We start from the raw sequence: 23727 nt of genomic DNA, 5'->3' as shown, positions 1-23727 counted from the left end.
TGAGAGCCCTAGGTAGACAAGAATGCCCCAAATTTGATCTAATGCCTTTTGCCACACTCTGCGTCGAGTGGGCAAGTTACTAGAGAGCTGAGCAGCTTAGAAGCACCCGATATGACCTGCTACATTATGGGATCAGTAGTGGAGCAAACTGTTTTGTAGGACCTCGTTCTCTTCCCCTCATCCCCAAGTGTGCTAAAGTAGAGCAGTTCTAGGGATGCAGAAAAAAGCTATGGCATCAGAATATTCTGTTTTTACGTCTGGAAATATTATTGAGGGTTAGTTGCTGTTTCAAATGAAAAATAAAGGCTGGGCACACACCGAACATTGAAAACGCATGACTGCGCCCTGTCTCACCCCGCAAAGAACATTGGGAAATGCAGTTTGTTAAGGGTGCTGGGGGGGCATTGCAGCTTTTTGAGGGATAAGCTACAGTTCCCAGGATTCTTTGGGGTGGAGAGTTGTGTGCTTTAACTAAATGGTGTGTACATGGCCTAAAAGTCTCTGGGTTAGCAGAAAACTACAGCCGTTGCTTTGGTAACAACGATCCCCTCCCTGACCTGTTCCAGCCCAGCTTTTGTTTCTTTCTTGACTTGGCCAGGAGGCAGAAGGCATGTGTTTGTGGGGAGGCAGAAGAGAGAGAGGTATGTAACATCAGGTAATCAAGCTGTGCCATTAAGTCATAATTAGAGGATGTCTTTTTAATGAGGGCTAGTGATTGCCTTTAAAAAAAAATATCAAAAGCTGTAAAATCTCAGGATGTACAGCTCTGGGACGGTTGCTACAGCAACCACCAAATCCTCCCTCACCTGTCCCAGGCATCCCAGTCCTCTTGTATGTCTTGACTTGACTGAACCAGGAAGAGGAGTGCAGCAGAAAAATGTAATATTAATAAATCTTCCTTGGCAAATGTGTGTGTGGATGCGTGTTAGAACTGCATAGAGCTGCTTCTTTTCTCGTTAATGGGATATCCCCAGTAAATCAGGAGCCTTTCAGCTGGTTCCTGTGAGTTTAATAATGGACTTGGAATTCATGATGGGGAGTACTTTAAAAAATGGGACTTATTACTTTTTAGGGGTTCGTAGCTGGGGAGGGGAGGTGGGATGTGCTGCTTAAAGACCGAGAGGAAAAGTTGGAAGTGAATTACATTGTTTTTTTAGGAATAGGTTTGGAGTGCTGGAGACCATCCACGAAATATTCCATACTTTTAAAGGCCTTTTTAGACACCTAGTCCCTCCCAAACATCTCTGTAGCTTGTAACTCAGGTGAAGAGTAGGGGGGCAGGGGACATCTCCCCCCTCCATTAATCCATCCTTAGCTTAACAACCTTAATTATTTTCACATTATGTAGGCTGATAGAGTATTAATTTAAACAGGGGGGAAAAAAATATTCTGTTGCAGACTGGGTGGGAGTGTGTTGTAGTTGTGCATCTTAGAGCAAGGGAGCTGAAAACCAGAGTGAGAGGTGTTCCTGTCATGAAGCTAGCACAGTTGGTAGATTCTGGATGCCATTAAGGGTAGCAGAGAGAAAATACAGACAGAACTGACCTTTGGTAGCGTATCTCATTCATTTCAATTAGGTTTCTGCAGGAGAACTTTCTGGTAGATTGTGCTTCCTATTCATTAACGGGTACAGAATGCTGGATTGTGGTGGCTTTGTCTCAGGCACCAATATGACTTGGGATAGTTGATCTTCCTCCTCTCAGTAGCAAATACATGTAGAATTTAAATGGAGTTTCACACCAGTTCAATACTTTGCATATATTTCTAAATGCAGGTTCCTGTTTGGGTGATGGAAGTTTCTGTATACCGCAAGTTCAAAATCTGAGCATTGGAATGGACATTTTGGCCCCGTCCTATGCAGATAATGGAATACATTACTAGTGTTGCTTAACAAATCACTCACACTCTCTCACACACACACCCAATCATCAGCATATCTGTATTTTCCATGAAGGGAAAACTAGCAAAGCTTGTTCTTATAATATTTTGCTATTTGGGAAACCAAATGTTATATCTGAGTTTCAAAAAACGTATCTTTCTCAGGTTTTGGCCACAAGTTCAAATCACCAAAAAGTGGGCATTGGCTCTTTCAACTAGACACTTGGAAAATACAGATAATTTCCCAAGAGGTAACTTACCATGGTAAGCATGCCGCTAACTGGGGGAGAAATCAGAAATTTAGGAACCAGAGAGAGAAGGGGGCTTGCTAACTTGCTGTGTGTGCAATGGGGTAATGTGCTTGCTTTTGGAAAGCTGAAAGCAGAAAAGGCATTCCTGGCAGGCACGTGTGTGCGTGTGCTCACGCACACACACACACTAAGTCCCACTATGCTCAGTGAGGCTTCTTTTTGGGTAGGTGCATAGAATTGCAGCCTTGAAACTCAAATACCCCATTTTTAAAACTTTGGACTCGCAATATCCTTACTGTGTGTGTGCATGTGTGTTTTGCTATGAATACTGTGACATACAGAGATGGATTTATTTGGAAGAATTACCCCCAAAAAGCTACAGGAAGCAAGGACCTCTCTGTCTTGATGGAGTTCATTGGTTTGTTATCTGGTACAGCAAAAGTAATGTTCTGCAGCTTTAATAGTAATAATAATGAAAAATGACTAATTTCAGTATCGATGGTTGCCTGATGCTGGGGTTGAAAGATGTGAGATGTTGGCTTACTTTCACCTAGGTGTACTATTGTTCCTGGTAATGGCAAAAAGCAACACATGATCTGCCCCTCTGTTTGATTCCTCTCTTCTCCTCACCCCGCTCCCATTCCCTCCATTCCTCTTCCAGTACGGTTTTTTACACATTGGGGGATATGCACTAGGATTTGCCTAGCTGTGAAGTAAATTGGGGTGAAGACTTGTGGGGTTCTGCATTTTGTACCCTAATAAAAGAGTGTGTTTTCTACCCTGCTTCTGTCTGTCTGCTTCAGCAGAAGGGCAGCAAACTGAGAGTATGTGGGCAAAGGGGGAACAGGCAGCGGTGAGTTTAGCCTTTTCCAAGGCAAATGTTTCATGCCTAAAAAGAGGTACTGGGAGGCAAGCAAGCTAAGCTCAATATCACGCCCTCTGAATTGGTAGTGTTACTTTCCTAATACCCAATGTGAATGGTCTGTCTAGGGTTACTCTGTGGAAAAGAGTACCTAACACACCTGCCTTTTTATCAGTCCTTTAGATGGAAATCACAGGGCTCAAACAACGATGGATAACAGCTCCCTAAAACTTTGATACTTAAAACCATCACCACTTATTGCTACCCTGAAACCATCTCCAAAGTAATATATCTCTAAAATATAACATAGGGATACAGGTGGCGCTGTGGGTTAAACCACAGAGCCTAGGGCTTGCCGATCAGAAGGTCAGTGGTTCGAATCCCCGCGATGGGGTGAGCTCCCGTTGCTCGGTTCCGGCTCCTGCCATCCTAGTAGTTCAAAAGCACATCAAAGTTCAAGTAGATAAATAGGTACCGCTCCGGCGGGAAGGTAAACGGCGTTTCTGTGCGCTGCTCTTATTTGCCAGAAGCGGCTTAGTCATGCTGGCCTCATGACCCGGAAGCTGTAAGCTGGCTCCCTCGGCCAATAAAGCAAAATGAGCGCTGCAACCCCAGAGTCGGTCATGACTGGACCTAATGGTCGGGGGTCCCTTTACCTTTACCTTTAAAATATAACATATAAAACCAAAAAGGTGTAGAAACCTTGAAACCCAGTGCATGCGTTGTAAACTGCTGAAACCATTGCTGCTTGCTGACATTATTAACAAACATAAGTTAATTTACTTGCACAAGAGTAGAGTACATGCAAGGAGCTCTGCTTGGAAACTTTGGTTCTTACAAAACCTTGCTTGATTTTTATCCTAATTTGCTAATAACGTTGTTAAAGAAACCACAATGAAGACATACAGTGCTTTTACAACACGCTGCATTAAAAGGCAACCCACAAGGTATTAGGCACTTGAGAGAAGGGAAGCAGTGCTTGGTGAATTAAAAAGGGAAGCCAGGATTAGGGAGCGGGGGGGGGGGGGCAATGGGAGGCCCCATTAGCTAAAGAACAGTTTCAGGTTAAGAGCGGACCTCCAGAACGAATTAAGTTCTTAACCTGAGGCACCACTGTATATAAAAAAGAAAAGCAAATTGATGTGAATAAAATATTGGAAAAATCAAAAACTGGGGCGGGGGGGGGGCGGAGAAACAGGTTCGCCCATCCCTAATAAGGATGCAGAAGACATATGCCAGGAACTGATTGTCGCCCAGATATTGTTGGGTGACAATTCCCATCATCCCTCAATCATCTGTCATGCTGGCTGGGGCTGTTGGGAGTTGGAGTCCAACCACATTGGAAGGGCCACAGATTCTTCGGCCCTAACGCATGTCCCATGACACTAAGTCTCAGGTGTCTAGTGACCAGTACCAGTTTACTCCTAATATAGTACATAACTAATTCATGGAAGTGCTGCCACAAATGGCGATAGCGGCCTCTAGCTTATACGGCTTTAAAGTGGGGTTTGGTCAAATTTATAGCAGCCTCCTCCAACCTGGTGCCTTCCAGATGTTCTTTGACTCCAACTCCCATGAGCCCCAGCCATCCTGGCCAATGGTCAAAGGATGATGGGAGTTGTAGTCAGGAAGGCATCAGGCCAGGGAAGGCTGTCATAGAGAATATTATAGCCATCTCCTGGTTTTAGAGGCACCTTGCATTGGAATATCAGTTACTAGGAGACAATGGCGGCTGTCATTTATTGCTGTCATTGTGGGCTTCCCACGGCCATCTGGTTGACCACTGTGGGGATCATAGAATTGTAGAGTCGGAAGGGACCACGAGGGTCATCTAGTCTAACCCCCTACAATTCAGGAATATTTTGCCCAACGTGGGGCTCAAACCCACAACCCTGAGATTAAGAGTCTCATGCTCTACCAACTGAGCTACCCTTTGGACAGAGGATGCTGGACTAGATGGGCCTTTGGACAGATCCAGCAGAGCTGTTATTCAGTGGGTGGGGTGGGGTAAACAGAGAGCATTCTGCACATGAGAAAAATGTTCTCATCTGGATTCAGTGGGGAAATAGAAGGGTTGTTTCTGCGTCACTCTGCTGCCTCCCTCAAAAGCTGCTTGTTTGCCTGCCTTCTTATTGCTTTGAGGATCTCGGGAGCTACGGGCCACTCCAAGATCTGCTGCCTCGCATCCCTTTGCAAGAGCAGACATGGCAGAACAGCTCCCGGCCATTTTCCCGTGGCCACCTTTTACGTGATTTATCATCCATGTTGACAGGAGGGAGGGAGGGAATCGCTCAGCCATGTGGAACTGGTCTGGTTTCATACCACCGTGGCAGCACATGACAAGGCAGAGCTTCTGATGTATGGGATGCTCTGAATCAAAAACTTTTTTAAAAAAAGTTAATTGATACACAATAAAACTCTTTCATAGCTGGAAGGAGAATCAGTGCTGGGAAAACTGAATCTAGCTCAGACCCCCACCCCCTGCCCCTGGAGACTGATGGTGGATGGTGCTTGGGGTCTAGCAAGAAAAGTTCTGGGATTGACCCTGACCCTCTATTAATCTTGAAATGGTGGGGGGGGGGTGGCCCTAGGAATCCTGCTTCCTTCACAGATTTTTTTTTAAATATTTGTGCGGGTGTCTTTTTTTTGGGGGGGGGTGCTTATAAATTCTTCTTCTTCTTCTTCTTCTTCTTCTTCTTCTTCTTCTATTTCTTCTTCTTCTTCTTCTTCTTCTTCTTCTTCTTCTTCTTCTTCTTCTATTTCTCCTTCTCCTTCTTCTTCTTCTTCTTCTTCTTCTTCTTCTTCTTCTTCTATTTCTTCTTCTTCTTCTTCTTCTATTTCTTCTTCTTCTTCTATTTCTTCTTCTTCTTCTTCTTCTTCTATTTCTTCTTCTTCTTCTTCTATTTCTTCTTCTTCTTCTTCTTCTATTTCTTCTTCTTCTTCTATTTCTTCTTCTTCTTCTATTTCTTCTTCTTCTTCTTCTTCTTCTTCTTCTTCTTCTATTCTTCTTCTTCTTCTTCTATTTCTTCTTCTATTTCTTCTTCTTCTTCTTCTTCTTCTTCTTCTTCTTCTTCTTCTTCTATTTCTTCTTCTTCTTCTTCTTCTATTTCTTCTTCTTCTTCTTCTTCTTCTTCTATTTCTTCTTCTTCTTCTATTTCTTCTTCTTCTTCTTCTTCTTCTTCTTCTTCTTCTTCTTCTTCTTCTATTTCTTCCTCTTCTTCTTCTTCTTCTTCTTCTTCTTCTTCTTCTTCTTCTTCTTCGTATACCACTGTTCATTTGTAGATCCCAGGGCAGTTCACAGCATAAAAATACAATATAAAAGCACAAAATACATAATAAAAACAAGAACAAAAATGGAAAGATAACCCTGCATGACATTGCTGTCACTTGCAAGGATTTCTTTTCTTTCTTTCTTTTTCAGTTTTTTCTATTAATTTCCCACAAAATTTTTAAGACGAACAATCTTAATATCATTGTTAAGTGACTTCCTCAAATCCCCCTGGTTGAATTTCATTGTATATCATTTTAACAGTTTTCCAAAATCAATTTTCTCAAAAGAAATTAACTTGACCACGCTTGCAAGGACTTCTTGGCTATAGCTCAGAACTGCCAGCCTTGTTGGGCTTCACCAGTAGTGGATCAGGGCGATGGATCGTCTCGTTTGGCACCCTGTTCTCACAAGGGCCAGCCAGACCTCTGTGGGAAGCCCGCAAGCAGGCCTCAACCTCAACAGCCCTCTCCCCTCCTGCGGCCCATGATGCTCCTAGTTCTGATCCCAGACCCCAGTGACTGCCTTGAAGACCAAACTAAGGGTGATGTTCAGTCCCGCTCAGAATAGACCCACTGAAGTCAATGAATGTGACTAACTTTGCTCCATTCATTTCAGTGGGTCTACTTATAAGCCTCTTGGGCTTGCCAATGAGAAGGCCGGCGGTTCGGATCCCTGTGACGGGGTGAGCTCCCATTGCTCTGTCCCAGCTCCTGCCAACCTAACAGTTCGAAAGCACGCCAGTGCAAGTACAGTGGTACCTCAGGTTAAATACTTAATTCGTTCCAGAGATCCGTTCTTAACCTGAAACTGTTCTTAACCTGAAGCACCACGTTAGCTAATGGGGCCTCCTGCTGCCGCCACACCGCCGGAGCACAATTTCTGTTCTCATCCTGAAGCAAAGTTCATAACCTGAAGCACTATTTCTGGGTTAGTGGAGTCTGTAACCTGAAAAGTATGTAACCTGAGGTACCACTGTAGATAAATAGGTACTGCTGTGGCAGGAAGATAAACGGCATTTCTTTGCGCTCTGGTTTCCATCACGGTGTCCCGTTGTACCAGAAGCCATTTAGTTCTGCTGGCCACATGACCCGGAATGCTGTCTGTGGACAAATGCCGGCTCCCTCAGCCTGAAAGTGAGATGAGCGCCGCAACCCCATAGTCGCCTTTGGCTGGACTTAACCATCCTGGAGTCCCTTACCTTTTTACCTACTTAGTTGAATACAACCCTAAATTTGAAAACAGTGTGATTTGGTCCATGCTGTTTCAACTTCTAGTTCTCCCCCCCCCCCCATGATATTTTGAACTGGTTATTTGTCAGGCAGCAGCCTCTTACGGGTTAATTGGTAGTGGAATTAGGCTTTGGAGAGACTTTTGAGTTCACATCCCCACTCATTTTACTGGGTGATCTCAGGCCATTGTCTAATGTGCTTCTCAGTGCTGTGGTGAGGATTAAGCAAGAGGTAGCTAAGCCTGACCTGAACTCCTTGGAAGAAGGATGGGATAAACATTGGGTAGAATAGCAGGACATTCTGGGGTCAAATCAGAAACTGGGACGGACAGCTTCTGTAAATCCGGGACTGTCTTTGGAAAATAGCGGCACTTGGGGGGGGGGTGCTCTGTTAAGGCCCCAGGATCCTTTGGGGGAAGTCATGGGCTTTAAATGTGTGCTGAATATCCTTTAAATGTCTAGTGTGGATCTGCCCATTAAAAGCCGCTTTGTAACACATTTCAGGCATAACATTACCACATGGGGAGACTTGTTGCTAACCTCCCTTGGGAATTATCCACTCCCAGTCCCTTTCCGAGCAATGTGTCACACACACTGTTTGAAGAGCACCTGGAGATAGAATCTCCATTACCCAATATATTTGTGGAAGATATTCTCTTCTCCCTCCCTCCCTCCCTCCCCCCCACCTCACCTCAGCTTATTATTTCAAAACATAAGCGGGGAGGGATGGGAGTTACTCCCTTGAACAGCCGGTCGGACAAGACCAAAGCACTTCCGACCAATCCAGAACCTACGGTCGGCCTTCATTTTTCATCTCAGGTTTTCTGTCACCTCCGTGGTGGGAAAGGGGGTGCAGGGCGGGGGAGAGAGAGAGAGTGTTTTAAAAAAAAAAGTCTCTAAAATTGAAATGAAAAGGATCTCCCATCCCCACCCAAAATTCTTTGAAACACCCACTCCCAAATCAAACCGTTCTCCTCCAGAATAAACGATGCAAACTTTGCAAACTTTAATGCGTGTAAAGCTTGACTGCATTAAAAATGTGCGCTTTAAAAAATAAAATAATTGATCCACACAGTGCTTAAATTATGGAGTGAAAGGTAGAGTGGACCTTAATAAAATCTACAAGCTCGATTCCCCACAAATTTTAGCTAAATGATGCCAAATGAAGGCTCATCTACACCTGTTTGCAGTCAATCCCTCTTCCTATGCAACTCTGAAAATTATAACTCTGTGGCTGGGGTGGGTGGGAGAAATAGGAGTCTCCTAACAACTCTCAGTACCATTTAACGAACTACAGCTCCCACGGTCATGTGTCCAAGAGGTGTTTATTGTTTGTCCCACCGCTTTTCCCAGGAAAACCCCTCTTAATCTTAATACAAGATCTGGATAGAGAGATAAAAGCAGACCCTCCATGTGTCCCTATTTTCCAGGGACATCCCTGATTTAGAGAACCCGTCATGGTTTCTGATTTGATCCCAGAATGTCCCACTTTTCCTTAGTGTGTCCCTATTTTCATTGGAGAAATGTTGGAGGGTATGGAGTTATCTCCCCCCGCCGAGCTGTCTGAAGGCAATCCTGTGTAGGGAAGTGATTGGTTTTTTAAAAAAAGGGGGGGAGTTTAATGTTTTATTGTGTTTTTATCTACGTTGGAAGATGCCCAGAGTAATTGGGGAAACTCAGTCAGATGTGTAGGGTATAAATAGCAAATGATCATTATGAAATAGGACGTCCCTATTTGTACCAGAGAAATGTTGGTGGGTATGTAAAAAGGCCTTTCCAAAGTATCACACATCACTTTGGAATTCAACATGAAGGGCAGAACTTTCTTGAAGGGTGAGGTTCCAACTCCTGAAGGTGGAGTCTCTGGGGCATAGCTCAGAAAGCTCAGACTGGATTGAGATCCAGCCTGAACCAACCGGTTGCAGAGGAGGAAAACCTATGGGTGACGCAACAGGGTGTAACATCCATATAAATAATGCCTGGGGTACAAATCGGAGGAGGCCACCGGACCAGCAACTCCAACTCTGTAAGGGAGCGTGTCTTGTTATCTGTATCTTACTTTCTCCACCCTTGTCCTCTTTTTTGTTGTTGTTGTTGATTGTTTGTTTTTAAATCAAGTGGACACTTTCGCTTACTCCAAAGAACTTGCTCAGGCTTGATTGAAGTGGGTGCAAAAATTGGAGCCGGATCTTAAAGAGGGTGTCACAGTCACAGGCCAATTGGGAAATGGGTGTGCACCCGAAAAGAGAGAATCACTTGCAGTGCTCAGAGAGTGTGTGGAGCGTAAACATGGGACTTAAGATGCCCAGCAGCAAGGCAGGCCTTGGAACCAAAGGCCTGGTTATCATCCCTGAGTACCGTACTTGCACTCTTAATGGTTTTTACAAGACATCTGTCAAATCATCTTCTTCCTGGGTTTTACCTGGGCTTCTTGCAACTTTTTTCTTTAAGGCTACAGTAAATCCATATTCTTTTTAAAGAATAGAACAGTAGTTCAGTCTCCCCAATTGTAGATTGCCGTAGCGCTTCTCTTCCATCTTTTTTAAAAAAGGCATAGTTTTCAGGTGTGCAAAGATGTTTTGGGTCAGTTGGCCTATTGCCACGCATGTACAGTTTGGCACAACCTCACTACTGCCTTTCTTGACAATAACATTTTAAAAATCTGTCTTTTAATTGCCCCATTTGCCTATTTTTTTAAAGAAAAATAAAATATTTATGCAGTAGTACTTAAATGAAAAAGTGCTTCATGCAAATTTTTTAATTGATTTTAAAATGCTACATATCCAGTCTTTCCAAACACCTCCATTTTTCAAATAACCCCACCCCAACATTCTGCTTTTTAAAAAGTAATTGCAGAATGTCACTGACTTTTTTAGTCTTTTAGTGTGACTTTTATAAAATGATTTTAATGGTAGTATTAATTTGAGAATTACTCAGTAATCCCCATTTGTATGAAAGCTGGTAAGACTGCTTGATAAAATTGCTCTATCTGTGAGTTGCTGTTACTGATGGCATATTTCTGTTGTTGTTCTTTGTAATGCTTTGAAAAAACATAACAAAACATTAAATAACAGCCACAGACTTGGGGGAGGGGGCGGGTTAGAAAAGTCACAAGGAAATCCACTGAATATTTTGGGATGAATTAAAAATGAATGGGAAAGTGCATAAATACCACACAGGCAAATCAGGATGAATGCACTTTGTTGTAGAACTGCCCTGTAAACAAACCAGAACAAATGCTGAATAAGGACTGGACCTAGTCTAACCACTGCATAAGCTCTGTGCAAGCAAATCAGGATAAACATGGAATAAACAGGCACCCTTGGATTTTGCACCTAGAGCATCAAAAGGTCTTGTTGCTGCCCTGTTGAAGAGGCCTAGGGATGGAACAGCGGAGATTTGGGAGGGTCAAGGACAGATTAGAAAGGAGAAGCAAGCCTCAAGAGTTTAGAGAAGCATGTCATGAACTAAAATGACCTGTTTATTCAGCACTCATCCTGATTTTTTGCACAAAGTTTGTGGGGAGCTTAGATGGTGCTGACTATTAACTGAGTGTCCAGTCTTATTTGCTTGTGTTGTGTATACGACATGGTGTCAAGCAATTGTGATCCCACACACTTTCCAGTTCATCACTCTTCTTATCACAAAAAGCCAGCAACTTTAGTTCTGCGGTCCAAATTTGTTGGTATGTGATTGAATCCCACCCAAAAACAGCAAGAAACTGGAAGGGGCCTGAGGCAGAGCTTGGGCCGAGATATTTTCCTGTCTGATGCACATAACAACAACAATAATAAGTTATTATTTGTAGCCCGCCCATCTGGCTGGGTTTCCCCAGCCACTCTGGGCGGCTTCCACAAAAACAAAAAATACACTAAGATGTCACACATTAAAAACTTCCCTGAACAGGGCTGCCTTCAGATGCCTTCTGAATGTCAGGTAGTTGTTTATCTCAAGATGGCATCCCCCTTCCATTCTGGAAGTTGACCAAACTCCAACACTGGCGACGGGCTGGCACACTTCACGACAGCAGACAAGCCATGTGGCAAACACAAAAACTCATGCCACTGTACTCTATCCTCTGCTGGCTGAGGCAGCCACCTCCCTCTGCCTAATGGTAGTGCCAACCCTCAATGAAGTGTGTGGGCTTGCCGGACATGGAGCACAATCCGCTGGGAAATTCTGCCCCATCAAAATGAATGGGAAGGCACAAGAGGGCGGACAGAGGCTAAAGACAGGAAAGCAGTAGTAGACAAGAAGGAACTCTGAACACTTGACCAGCTGGATTAGGTCCCTTCTCCCTACTAAAACAGACATTCGGCAGATGCAGCTTCCCCAAGGCACCAATCTGAAAGACCAAAGTCTGCCAGTGAATTTAGAACCAACAGCCTGGAGATGAAGAGCCACCAAAGACCATCGTATGTGGGCTTGATGGTATCTGAAGCTGGCAGACTCCAGTTTCCAGAAGGGTGAGGCCCCCGACCTCCAAGGTCAACAACTTCTGGCTGCATTATAGTCAGAGCTATGAAAGCTGGATTGCCAGGCAATTTCTCAGGGGCTCACCAAGGCCTGTTTCTCAACTGTGAGCAGCCTGTTTTCATCCAAGTTGCTCATATTATGTACCTTGTAATGTAAAGGATGTGGTTTCTGTTTGCTTCTTTTCCTCTACCCTTCCCATCCCTTTTTTCTTTTGTGCCCTGACCTTCTGGACTGTAAGCCTGAAGGAAGAGATGGTGGTGTTTTTATTTATCTCTGTGAGCGAATAGTTTTTTTTTTTGGGGGGGGATATTTAAATAAAATAAAAATGATAGTAAGGCCGGCCTCCTGTATATTTAGTAGTTGTGGAAAAGAGGGCCTCCCAGCAGGGGAATTTCAGCAGATGTAGCTTGCATGAGCAGCTGTCAGATGCCTTCCTGGCCTGGCTCCAGGGATGGCAAGCTACACCTGCTGAAACTCCCTCTTGTACACAACGATTAAAGGCCCAGGAGCCTTATCCTTCTTGAAGCTGGGCGTCTTTGGTGTGCAAGACCACAATGGGTTCAGCACCGGATTACTTAATACATAGGCAGAATAGGCACTAGCCTTTTAGGGTCTCTGTGACAATGGATCAAACCAAAATAATATGGATTTGATCTTGAAATGAAATTACAATCAAGCTGTGTTTGTGGGAGGGGGTGTGTGCTTTTGGGTTTTTTGTTTTTGGTTTTTTTTAATGTATTTTGCATTCTCATTTTGTGTTTTCCTGTTGCGAACCACCCTGGGCTCTTCCGATGAAGAGTAGTAGACACATTTAACAAAACAACAACAATGGGGGTTCATTGGGAGAATTTCCTGCCTCGTGAGAAAGCCTTTTTTCTTTTGTGCCCTAACCTTCTAGACTGTAAGCCTGAGGGAAAAGATTGTGTTGTTTTTATTTATCTCTGCCAGCGAAGAATTGGGGGGGGGATGTTTAAATAAAATAAAAATGATAGTAAGGCCGACTTCCTGTATTTGGATTTTCCAAACGAACTATTTGGACTTTCCACCTCGGGGCCCCCAAACACCTTAAGTTAGGCCAGGTTTGCGTTTGCAGACACTTGAGTAACTTTTTTTTTTTTTTTACTGCAGTACTGTACTTCGCTTTGTCCACTCTTAAGAGAAACCTGCGTTTCACGTCCTGGGCTCGGTACGTGATCGAAGGGCGTCCTCTAGTGTCCCTCTGGGGCAACGACAGCATCACACACACACACACACAAACACACACCCCCCAAGCCCCGCACACGTTTTCTTAATAAATCATCCACGCATAAGCCGGCCCTAGCGCCGCCGGTTCTCCGATGCCGTCTTCAGCCTTGCAAAGTTTGACCCCGGTTCGCTGCAGACGGCGGACTCGTCTCCTCCCTGAGCGCGACAGATCCGGAAGACGCGGTGGGGAAAGGCTAGTCGCGGCTCCTGCCTCCTGCATCGGAAGCCTGTAAGAGCCCTGGGGGATTGGGGGCTGGTGGGAGGGAGTGCAAGCGCGAGGAAAGTATTTTATCAAGGGAGATCATTATATAGAATTTAACTCTGCAGGCCCTGGGCAAAGCAGAAGGGGGAACAGCTGCAAGCGTTATAGCAAATAGTAAACTGACCATCATGGTGAATCGGCTCGATTGTAGCAGAAGGAAGAGGAGGAGCGAGCGAGCGAGCGAGCCGTTTCAAAAAGGGATATATTGCGAAGGGCCTGCGAGAGTTAGGAAAAACTGCAATAGTCACCTCTAAGCCCTGGCTGCTACAGGGGTTGGGGGAGGTAGGGCGATCTTTGTAAAGTATCCTTGAGCAGGGACCCCACCCCGCAAAACCTGCTAGGATAGACGTGGGTGAGTCGGTGAGTGCATAATAATAATATTATAATAATAATAATTTTATTATTTGCACCCCACCCATCTGGCTGGGTTGCCCCAGCCACTCTGGGAGGCTTCTAACATACATAGAAGCATAATAAAACATCAAACATTAAAAACTGCACCGTGGCACATGCCCTCTTATTGTGCATGCCATGAAAAAGTTACAGGGTGCAAGGTTCTCTGCCATGCATAGCAGGCACTGGAGAGGGAGCTGGGCTTTAAATGTTGCCAAAAAAAGGCTTGTGAAAAGTTTGGGCCCTGCAAAGGGGTTGGGGGAGGTAGAACATTAGGAAGCAGGGGCGGCCAGGGCTTTTTTCAGCCCGAACTCGCTGGAACTGAGTTCCAGTGCATTTCAGGTGGGTGCCTTGCCATTATAAGAGAACAAGAGAGGCATTTGTGGTGAGTTCCAGCACCTCTTCATACAGGTGTTTGTAGGAGTGGCATATAAGCATTTAAAGGAGCTTGCTGTCCCTGTTTGTGACTGCTATCTTTGTATACCTTGAGCTGATAAAGCTACCATCCTAACCGGGCTTGTTAGTGAGTAGGTCACACCGAATTCAACAGGGCTTCGTTTTGAGTAGGCATGCTTAGCACTGCATTGCACACTAGCTTCAAATAAAGTGGGAGAGACTTTCCCGCCAGGTCAGAAAGCAGAGAGAATCTCATACAACACTTAGGAGTGGAAGCTACAATCTCCAGCTGTTGTCTTGTGGTCTTGCCTGTAGATAGAATGGCTGACCCTTGTCCCTGTGGACCCTCCTCCTGCGACTGCTTCGTCTCTCTTCCCCCGGCCTCTGCGGCCAGAGAGGTCATATTTGGCAAGAATTCTGACCGGCCGAGGGATGAAGTCCAAGAGGTAGTCTATTTCCCAGCCAGAAGCCATGCCAAGGGGGCAAAGGTCCAGGTGAGCTAAAATCCAGCATGCAGTATAGGAGCATGGAGCTGCATTTGTGGGAGAGGGTTATGTTCTAGAAAGTAATGAGAAGTCACATCTCCAACGTATCCATTGCTGCGGTCCATCCTAAATCAGGGCACACAAACCATCCCCAATTACTGGCATATACATTCTCCATGAACAAAACACTTTCCAAACAGTGATCAGGTTTGCAGGTAGTGCTAAGCCAAACTATGCTTTATCAAACTCTGGTTTAGCACACTGGTCCTCAAACATTTTTTTCTGGGCCACACTTACACAATAAACATTTTGCTCCTGCCACACCAAAATTTCGTTGATAATTGGAAAACAAAAAGATCACAACTAGGATTGTCATCAGTGTGACCTGATGCTTTTTGTTCTCATTTTGAAATTATATCTATCCATATTCTGCAAATAAAAACAATTGCTTTATACTACACTGAAATGTTTAAATGCTTGATTGTCCTTAAATCTTCCTACCACATTTGTTGTTATCTTCTGGCACATCAGTGTGGCTTGCCATACTTGTTGAGAACTGCCGGTTTAGCATGAACATATGAAGTCCATAGTGAATTTGCTTCTACTGCTTTGCTGTGCGCTAGCCTATGGTTTGGCCTAACATGCCGTCTGAACCTGGGCTCATGGTTTCTCTTGCTCCAGCCAACCATGAACTGCAGCCAAGGCTTGTTCTTGTTTGCATCCCATGGTCTGTGCAGGAGACAAACCATAAGCTCAGGTTTGGGCAGTGTGCTAAGCCAAACCATGGATTAGCTCCCTGCAAAACAGCAGGACCAGAGAAGGAGCAAAGCAGCTGTGATCTTCCCTTGAGTAGCCTGCACACTCGGCATTATGTGTGAATTGAGCCACTCTCAGAAAAGAGGTGGCAGAATCTGTCCTTAATGCACTGCCAGACCTGCCGTTCCGGAGTCCTGTGTACGATTCTGGATACTAACGTTTTAAGAAAGACGTCAGGAAATTAGAGTATGTATAGAGGATGGCAAGTTATGTTCAGGTTAGCACCTTGGAGCACAGCGAAGTTGTGTGTGTCCGTCCCTGTCCCCCCCCCCCCATTGAAAAGCTCTTTTCCCCATAGCTGTTCACATCAGCACAGCTTCATTAGTGTCAGATTCATTTCAGTAGGGTGCTGATGGAGAAGGGATATCTTTACCCTATGCAAAGATGCGTTAGGAATGGCTTGAGAAACAACACATTGAACAGGGAAGCGTATCACTCTGTTTGTGAGCAAAACAACAAAAATAATGAAAGTGCCAGCGTGGACTTTCGTTTCAAAGGCTGCTTTTCTTCCCAGTGCACATATATTGAAGTGGACCAGGTTGAGAAGACCCATGCGGTCATTCTCAGCCGACCAGCCTGGCTCTGGGGAGCTGAGATGGGGGCCAACGAGCACGGGGTCTGCATCGGCAATGAAGGGGTGTGGACCAAGGAGCCTGTGGCAGAGGAGGAAGCCTTGCTGGGCATGGATCTGGTCAGGTAAGAGGCGACATGTTGGGTGGCTGTGAATCATCAACTTGTACTCAAGCTGTATTCTCTGCTCCTCTGTAATCGCATGGCTGGCCATGGGCATAGCCAAGATTTTTGTTAGGGGGCAAGCTTTCATTAGGAGGTCAGAATTTCAGATTTGTATTGATTTTTATTCACTTAGGGGGTGCAGCTGCCCCCTACCCCCCCTGGCTGCGCCCATGCTGCTGGCCCACATGGAGGCTGAGATACTGTCATTGCACCTGGACAAAGATGGTCTGGCCTCAGTTCTTGCATCTGTATAATGGGAATGACAGTGAACACCCTCTCAATAATTGTTCTGAGAATTGGTGAGCTAAGAAGAGTTACAGCACTATAGGTAAAGAGTTACAGCACTATTAGGTCCAGTTGTGACCGACTCGGGTTGCGGTGCTCATCTCGCTTTATTGGCTGAGGGAGCCGGCGTTCAGCTTCTGGGTCATGTGGCCAGCATGACTAAGCCGCTTCTGGTGAACCAGAGCAGCGCACGGAAACGCCATTTACCTTCCCACCGGAGCGGTACCTATTTATCTACTTGCCCTTTGACGTGCTTTTGAACTGCTAGGTTGGCAGGAGCAGGGACCGAGCAATGGGAGCTCACCCAGTCACGGGGATTTGAACTGCCAACCTTCTGATCGGCAAGTCCTGGGCTCTGTGGTTTAACCCACAGTGCCACCCGCGTCCGTTTTTACAGCACTATAGTTGTTCATAATAGGAAAAGATCATCCCTGGTAGGTTTGAACACCTCCAGCGAAGGAGAGTTCACATTCCAAGGCAGTCTGTTACACGATTAAACAGCTGGAATCATCGGGAAGTTCTCCCTAATATTTAATAATAAAGCTTTTTCTTGTAATTTAATCCATTGGTTTAGGGTCTTCCTTGTTGAACTGCAGAAAACAAATTGCTTCATCATCTATATGACAGCCCATCAAATATTTGAAGGTGGCTATCATGTGTGTGTCCCCCTCTTTAATCTTTCCCCCCAGACTAAATAAGAATCGCAATAGCAAACGGTTGTAATTGGTGTCCTTTAAACCTGGGTCTCCCACAGTATTGGCGGTTATTGGAAACTTGTTTATTTCTGAAACCTTTTAATCCTGTTCAGTTACTGCAAAATTCTTGACTGGATGAATGAAAGAGCGTCAAACACTGTCTGATTTTTTAATAGCGATCAGTCACGGTTTGCAAATGATCTTACTTAAAAATCCCTGGTTCGCCTAAAAGCCTCTTTTTTAAAAAAATCTACATTGAGAAAATATATTGCTTTTTAAAGAATACTGTAATAAGTTCGGTGCATCAGTTAGGGCAGAGGTGGTTAATCTGAGGGCTTTGAGCTGTTGCTGGACTACAGCTCCCATCATCCCTGACCAGTCACTATGTTGGCTGGGGCTCATGGGAAGTGGAGTCAGCAAAGACTAGAGAGCCACTGGTCATCCATCCCTGAGTAAATTGGTTCACAGCCAGGTTTGCAGAGGCAGTAATGGCTAAATAATGTATTCCAGGCTCGGTTTGGAGCGGAGCAGCAGTGCCCAGGAAGCAGTCCAGGTTATAACAACCCTCCTGGAACATTACGGCCAAGGAGGCAGTTGCAAGGAGGAGCCAACCCCCTTCATTTACCACAACACCTTCCTCCTTGCGGATCGCACTGAAGCCTGGGTTGTAGAAACAGCCGGGCGGTTTTGGGCGGCTCAAAGGATTCGAGGTGAGTGCATTGCAGAAAGAGATGACAGGACACCTTAGATCTTAACAGATACACAGAACTATCTGGCGTTGCTCTTTTGCGAACGGTCTGGGCTTTTGTTTGCTTACTTTGCCGAGATTCCTGGTTCAGATTCTGCTCTGAGAAAAGTTCAGTTCAGAACCCTGTATGTGGTTAGAAAGGGCGTCTCCACCCCCATCGTTCAGCCCAGACAAGGAGGTCCAGCTCTGAGGGCCTTCTGGCGGTTCCCTCACTGTGAGAAAAGTGAAGTTACAGGGAACCAGGCAGAGGGCCTTCTTGGTAGTGGCACCTGCTCTGTGGAACGTCCTTCCATCCAATGTCAAGGAAATAAACAACTATCTGACTTTTAGAAGACATCTGAAGGCAGTCCTGTTCAGGGAAGTTTTTAATGTTTGATGTTTTATTGTGTTTTTAATATTCTGTTGGGAGCCACCCAGCCAGATGGGCGGAGTATAAATAATATTTATTTATTTATTTATTTATTTATTTAGTTAGTTAGTTAGTTAGTTAGTTAGTTAGTTAGTCAGTCAGTCAGTCAGTCAGTCAGTCAGTCAGTCAGTCAGTCAGTCTCTCAGTCAGTCAGTCAGTCTCAGTCAGTCAGTCAGTCTCAGTCAGTCAGTCAGTCAGTCAGACAGACAGACAGACAGACAGACAGACAAGGACCTCGGATCTCCTTCAAGGAAAAAGGAAGTATATAAATGTAATAAATAAATAAAACCTCGGGCAGCTGAGATGTATTATAGAATTGTATTCCAGATCAGCTAAGCCTTTTCAAACTTCCCGCTGGTTGAGCAGGATCTCCTTGTCTCTCCTCTCACCCTGCAGAAGGTGCCCGTAACATTTCCAACCAGCTGAGCATTGGTACCGACATTACCTCTGAGCATGCAGGCCTCAGGCAACATGCCCGGGAGCAGGGATGGTGGAGTGGCCAAGGGGCGTTCAGCTTCCTGGAGGTGTTCTCTCTCACCCACCAGCCTGTGCGCATGGAGGCGGCCAAAGCTCGCTATTGTGCTGGCCAGCAGCTGCTGCACCAACATTCAGGTGTGTATCCAAAATACGTAGAGCTGTAGGGTTTTGGAAGCTTGTTTTTTGTTTTGTTTTGTTTTGAAATGATTTTTATTTGATTTTACAAATGCAAAGTTTTATAAAAGAATCCAAATACAGTGGTACCTCGGGTTACAGACCCTTCAGGTTACAGACTCCATTAACCCAGTGATAGTACCTCAGCTTAAGAACTTTGCTTCAGGATGAGAACAGAAATCGCATGGCAACGGGAGGCTCCATTAGCTAAAGTGATACCTCAGGTTAAGAATGGACCTCCAGAAGGAATTAAGTTCTTAACCCGAGGAACCACAGTATATATCCATATACAGAGTTTCCTCTGAATCTTGGAACTCCCATCCCCTCCATGGGGTCCCATTTTAAACATTTAATACTACATATTCTTCAACATGCAGCCCTCCAGATGTTTTTGGCCTACAACTCCCATGATCCCTAGCTAACAGGACCAGTGGTCAGGGATGATGGGAATTGTAGTCCAAAACATCTGGAGGGCCAAAGGTTGGGGTGCCTGTTTTATATCAATCCATGGTAATTGTTACGCTACAAGTGAAATAGAAATCCTGCTAATGTTTCCATCTGCTTACAGTGGTCTCCTAAATAACTTAGTTTTTCCCCGTTCTTTTATAAAGTTTTTGTCCTCTTGGTTTCTGGGTTTTCCAGTCAGTTTTGCCATCTTGGCATAGTCCATCAACTTGGTTTGCCACTCCTCTCTGGTAGGGACTTTGTCTTCTTTTCAACTCTGGGCCAATAACATCTGAGCGGTTGTTATTCCATACATGAAGAGTCTTCTCTGCTCCTTTGGTATATCGGTACCTGTAATTCCTAATACAAAAGCTTCTGGTTTCTTAACAAAGGTTATTTTAAGCATTTTTTTTTCATTTCATTATTTCTTATCTCCCAGAAAGCTGCTATTATTATTATTATTATTATTATTATTATTATTATTATTATTGGCTTTGTTTGTGGAGGGAAGCGTGTCCCATAGAGCCGCTTAATGTTGGTTCAGATAGTCAGAAGCACAGCCCAGCTGGTCATGTGACCCCACTGGGGTGGCAGCTGGAAATGCCAACATCCTCCTGGTTGCCTAGCAAGCATCACTCAAGGAAGACTCAGAGAACTTAGCATTTGGTTTGCAGTCCCATATTGTAATGTAACAGATCTATTTAAAGTTCTGGTTTTAGATGTAGGCCAGAAGATCTATGTGGTAGTACAGTCGTACCTTCGTTTACGTAAACCTCTGGTTACATAAACTTCGGGATGAGTGCGCGGCAAACCCAGAAGTATTTTACCGGGTTTTGCCATGCGTGCATATGCAAAAGCAGTCTGCGCATGTGCAGAAGAGGTCCTCGGGTTGTGGAAACCTCGGGATCTGACCAGACCTCCGGAACAGATCCTGTCTGCAACCGCTTTAATGGATAGATCTCTCTTTAATGCTGGCATCAGATTGCGAGATTGCGAGTTTGCCTTGAGACTCCTGGCTCTCACGTTTCTGCCCATTCTGTTTGGTGCTGTGGTTAGGCGTTGCATTTGGGCATAGGGGAACCCACCTATCATCTGATGCAGAGAGAGTGCTTATGAGGACATGGAGAATGCCTCCCTTTGCCCTTAACACTCAGGAACCTCACCTAGTCCTTCTGCATGTCGGTTTGGGTGGGGCAGAAATTAGTCAAGAGGAAGTGACGCTTACACAAGTAATAAGGCCCAGCCCAGGACATTTTGGCCCCCGATTCAGAAAGTCCAAATGGGTGACCATTTTCCAACAGGGCTCATGCGGGAAACTTTCCCAGTGGATTGTGCCCAGTTGGTCCGCCTGCCTCCCACTTCGCCATGCTTGACGGTTCCCCAAGTCTGTTCCCTTGCCTTGGCTCCATAGTAGAGCAAGCCTCCATCAGGTATTTGTGAATTCTGACACCCTCTTCTTCTGGTATCCGTACAGTTTCCCATCTTCCTCTTTACTGATGTGTAGGGCAGATCACCGCAGAGACCATTATGACCATCTTGAGTGACAAGGCCAGCGGGATCTGCGTCGATTCGGAAGGTTTCTGCACCACGGGAAGCATGGTGTCCGTCCTGCCGCAGGATCCTCACCTGCCTTGCATCCACTTCTTCACGGCCACGCCAGACCCTTCCAGGTAAGCCGAAAGCTCCTGCTTTGTTAAAATTGGTGAGTGCACCTGCTAAGTTAGAGGAGCCCTGCTGGCCAACCAGAATAGCTATTGGAAGTGCATTTGCTATTTCAGGTGAGTTCCTTATTCCCCAATAATTTATTGGAACAGAAAAGAGTTTTATGTGAACAAAATAAATGCGCCTTTTACAGTTACTGAAGACCAGTCTCCAAACAATACATAATCTATTGAACGGGATAAGCATGACATAATCTGAAATTATCATTCTTGTAAAACATTGTTTTCTCCCACCAGCCTTGAGATACTTATAATGATATGGTTGTGTGAAAGTTCATCCTGTCAGTATTTTATGCTTCATTTAATAAGTTCCCTTTTCTGCAGGACTTTCCGAAATATGCTTTTTTCCAGAAAGCTGTTTTTTTTTGCCCCCTAACAAAGGTATAGGACAGGTGATGCTGAAATTAAACAATGAATAAAAGGAGTACAGTTGTACTCCTTTGGCTTCCAAACGCCTTGGGAGTTGAACATTCCGGCTCCCAAACGATCGAAAACTGGAAGTGTTTTCCAGTTTTCGAACATTCTTTCGGAAGCTGAACATCCAATGGGGCTTCTGATTGGCTGCAGGAGCTTCCTGCAGCCATTCAGAAGCTGTGCTTTGGAAGCCGAACTTTTCGGAAGTCGAACGGACTTTGGGAACGGATTCTGTTCGACTTCCGAGGTACGACTGTATTCAAAAATCTTTACATCTCAAATTAAGTAAAATGGCAGTAAATCAGTGCGGACTGTTCTCAGGACATGAGTGCGATAACCCTCTCCATCAGGTGCTCCCCAGCAACTGTGAATCAGCAACCATGTTGCCTCTAAAACTTGGAGGTTTGCATGCAGCCATCCTGACTAGTAGCCACTGGCAGCCTAAACCTGCATGACATTGTCTCACTGTATTTTAAAATTTGTCCAAGTTGGTGGTCACCGCTTTGAGCATCAGAAAAGCAGCACATTGCATTTTTGTTTTAATTGTTTTTAGTTTTTTTAATATATAAATCATGTTGTCATGTTCATATTATCCCTCTGTGTTTTAGGGGAACCGTTTGATTAAGAGTGTCAGGTACATTGTCCAAATCCTCTCCTCTCTCCTGCTCGGCAGGTCGATCTTCAAACCCTTCATCTTTGTTCCCAACGTCACTTTCTTTCACCAAGTGCAATCGCCGACCTTTGGTGACAAAGACCCCGTCAGGGAGACGCCCAGATTTCAGAGACGGGTGGACCGACGGCACAATCTCTACAGGGAACACCAGTTAGTCCTGGACACCATGGACCGCAATGAGGTGAAGCCCTGAAGAACCATTTGCAGTTACTGTAGATTGGGGCTGGGGGACTTATACCACCTCCAGATATTGTCGGACTACAACTCCACTAATCTCTGGCCCTTTCCCCCATGTTCTCATTCTGAACTCTTTCCTCTAGCCCAGCTCCTTGTCACCTGATATTTCCCAAACTGACTTGGTTCCACTTTCCATGTTCTCTGAACTCTGCTCGTTGGCTGCCTTATTTCTAGCTCTCTCTTTCCGTCCTCCTTTCTGTCTCCAATCACTTCCTTTCTCATTGTTTTTATTAAAGATTTTTGGGTTACAAAAGTACATAACAGTCGTACCTTGGATCCCGAATGCCTTGGTACTCGGACGTTTTGGCTCCTGAACACCACAAACCCGGAAGTGACTGCTCCAGTTTGTGAACGTTCTTTGGAACCTGAATGTCTGATTGTGCTTCTCTGGCTTCCGATTGGCTGCAGGAGCTTCCTGCAGGCCAATCGGAAGCCACGCTTTGGATTCTGAACCCTTTGGAAGTTGAATGGACTTCCGGAACGGATTCCGTTCGACTTCTGAGGTACGACTGTACATCATCTCTGCTTTCAGATCATAAAGTCCTTTCTACAGAACACCTCTAATCACTTTCCACCTGCTATTCTCCATTTCTTGTTGCTCTTTGTCTTCCCTTCTCTTTACCACCCAGCCAGGGTTTGAACAGCCCTGACTCGGGATGTGGTCCCACCCAGTTGTAGCTCCAATGCATTGCCCCAGCTTTTCATGAAACCTTGCGGGTGAGCGAATTAGCTTCCAAGTCCGCCTTTCCACCCCCCAGATGACATCAACCATGGGTATTGAGGGGCGGCATCCGCCATGCCAGGGATACATGACAAATGAGTTATGGCAACACCCTAAGGTCCCCATAATTAATGCCCCGTTCTTTCTCTCCCCCCCCCAGCATGAGCGCCAGAGACTCCAAGAGATTATGCGGAAATTTCAGCGACAAGCCCTGGAGGCCATGAAGAACCTGCTGGCGGGCTCCTTCACTCTGAAACCCCAGGAGCTGGCTGACCTCTTCTATGACTGTGTGGTCACAGAAATCAAGTTATATAAACAGTAAGATCCCTATCAGGGCAGAGAGATTGAGGTTCGTTCCCGAGACCACGGAGAGTTCCATGTGTGAAACAAAACCCTACTTGGATTATATGATATGATAATGCTGCACCTTT

General features: G+C 45.1%; 1 protein-coding gene across 5 annotated transcripts; it reads left to right on the top strand.

Moving 5' to 3' along the window:
* The first annotated feature begins 595 nt into the window (after nucleotides 1-595).
* Nucleotides 596-23727, top strand: SCRN2 (secernin 2). 5 transcript variants are annotated; one of them, XM_081838019.1, is made up of 8 exons: nucleotides 596-641; nucleotides 14578-14756; nucleotides 16078-16259; nucleotides 17789-17988; nucleotides 18832-19047; nucleotides 21035-21200; nucleotides 22339-22519; nucleotides 23457-23727. In XM_081838019.1, exons 1-8 carry the CDS (start codon nucleotides 611-613, stop codon nucleotides 23616-23618), a joined length of 1317 nt encoding a protein of 438 aa, XP_081694145.1. In that variant the 5' UTR covers nucleotides 596-610; the 3' UTR covers nucleotides 23619-23727. The 5 variants fall into 5 exon arrangements, with proteins under 5 accessions (XP_081694145.1, XP_081694144.1, XP_081694147.1 ...); XM_081838018.1 differs by lacking the exon at nucleotides 596-641 and adding an exon at nucleotides 13289-13440 and having other exon boundaries at nucleotides 14582-14756; XM_081838020.1 differs by lacking the exon at nucleotides 596-641 and adding an exon at nucleotides 13305-13440.

The sequence above is a fragment of the Podarcis erhardii genome (assembly GCF_964252035.2).
Source record: "Podarcis erhardii genome assembly, chromosome: 13".
NCBI lineage: Eukaryota > Metazoa > Chordata > Lepidosauria > Squamata > Lacertidae > Podarcis > Podarcis erhardii.
The sequence above is the reverse complement of the archived record's forward strand: the minus strand, read 5'-3'. Positions and strand labels throughout refer to the sequence as shown.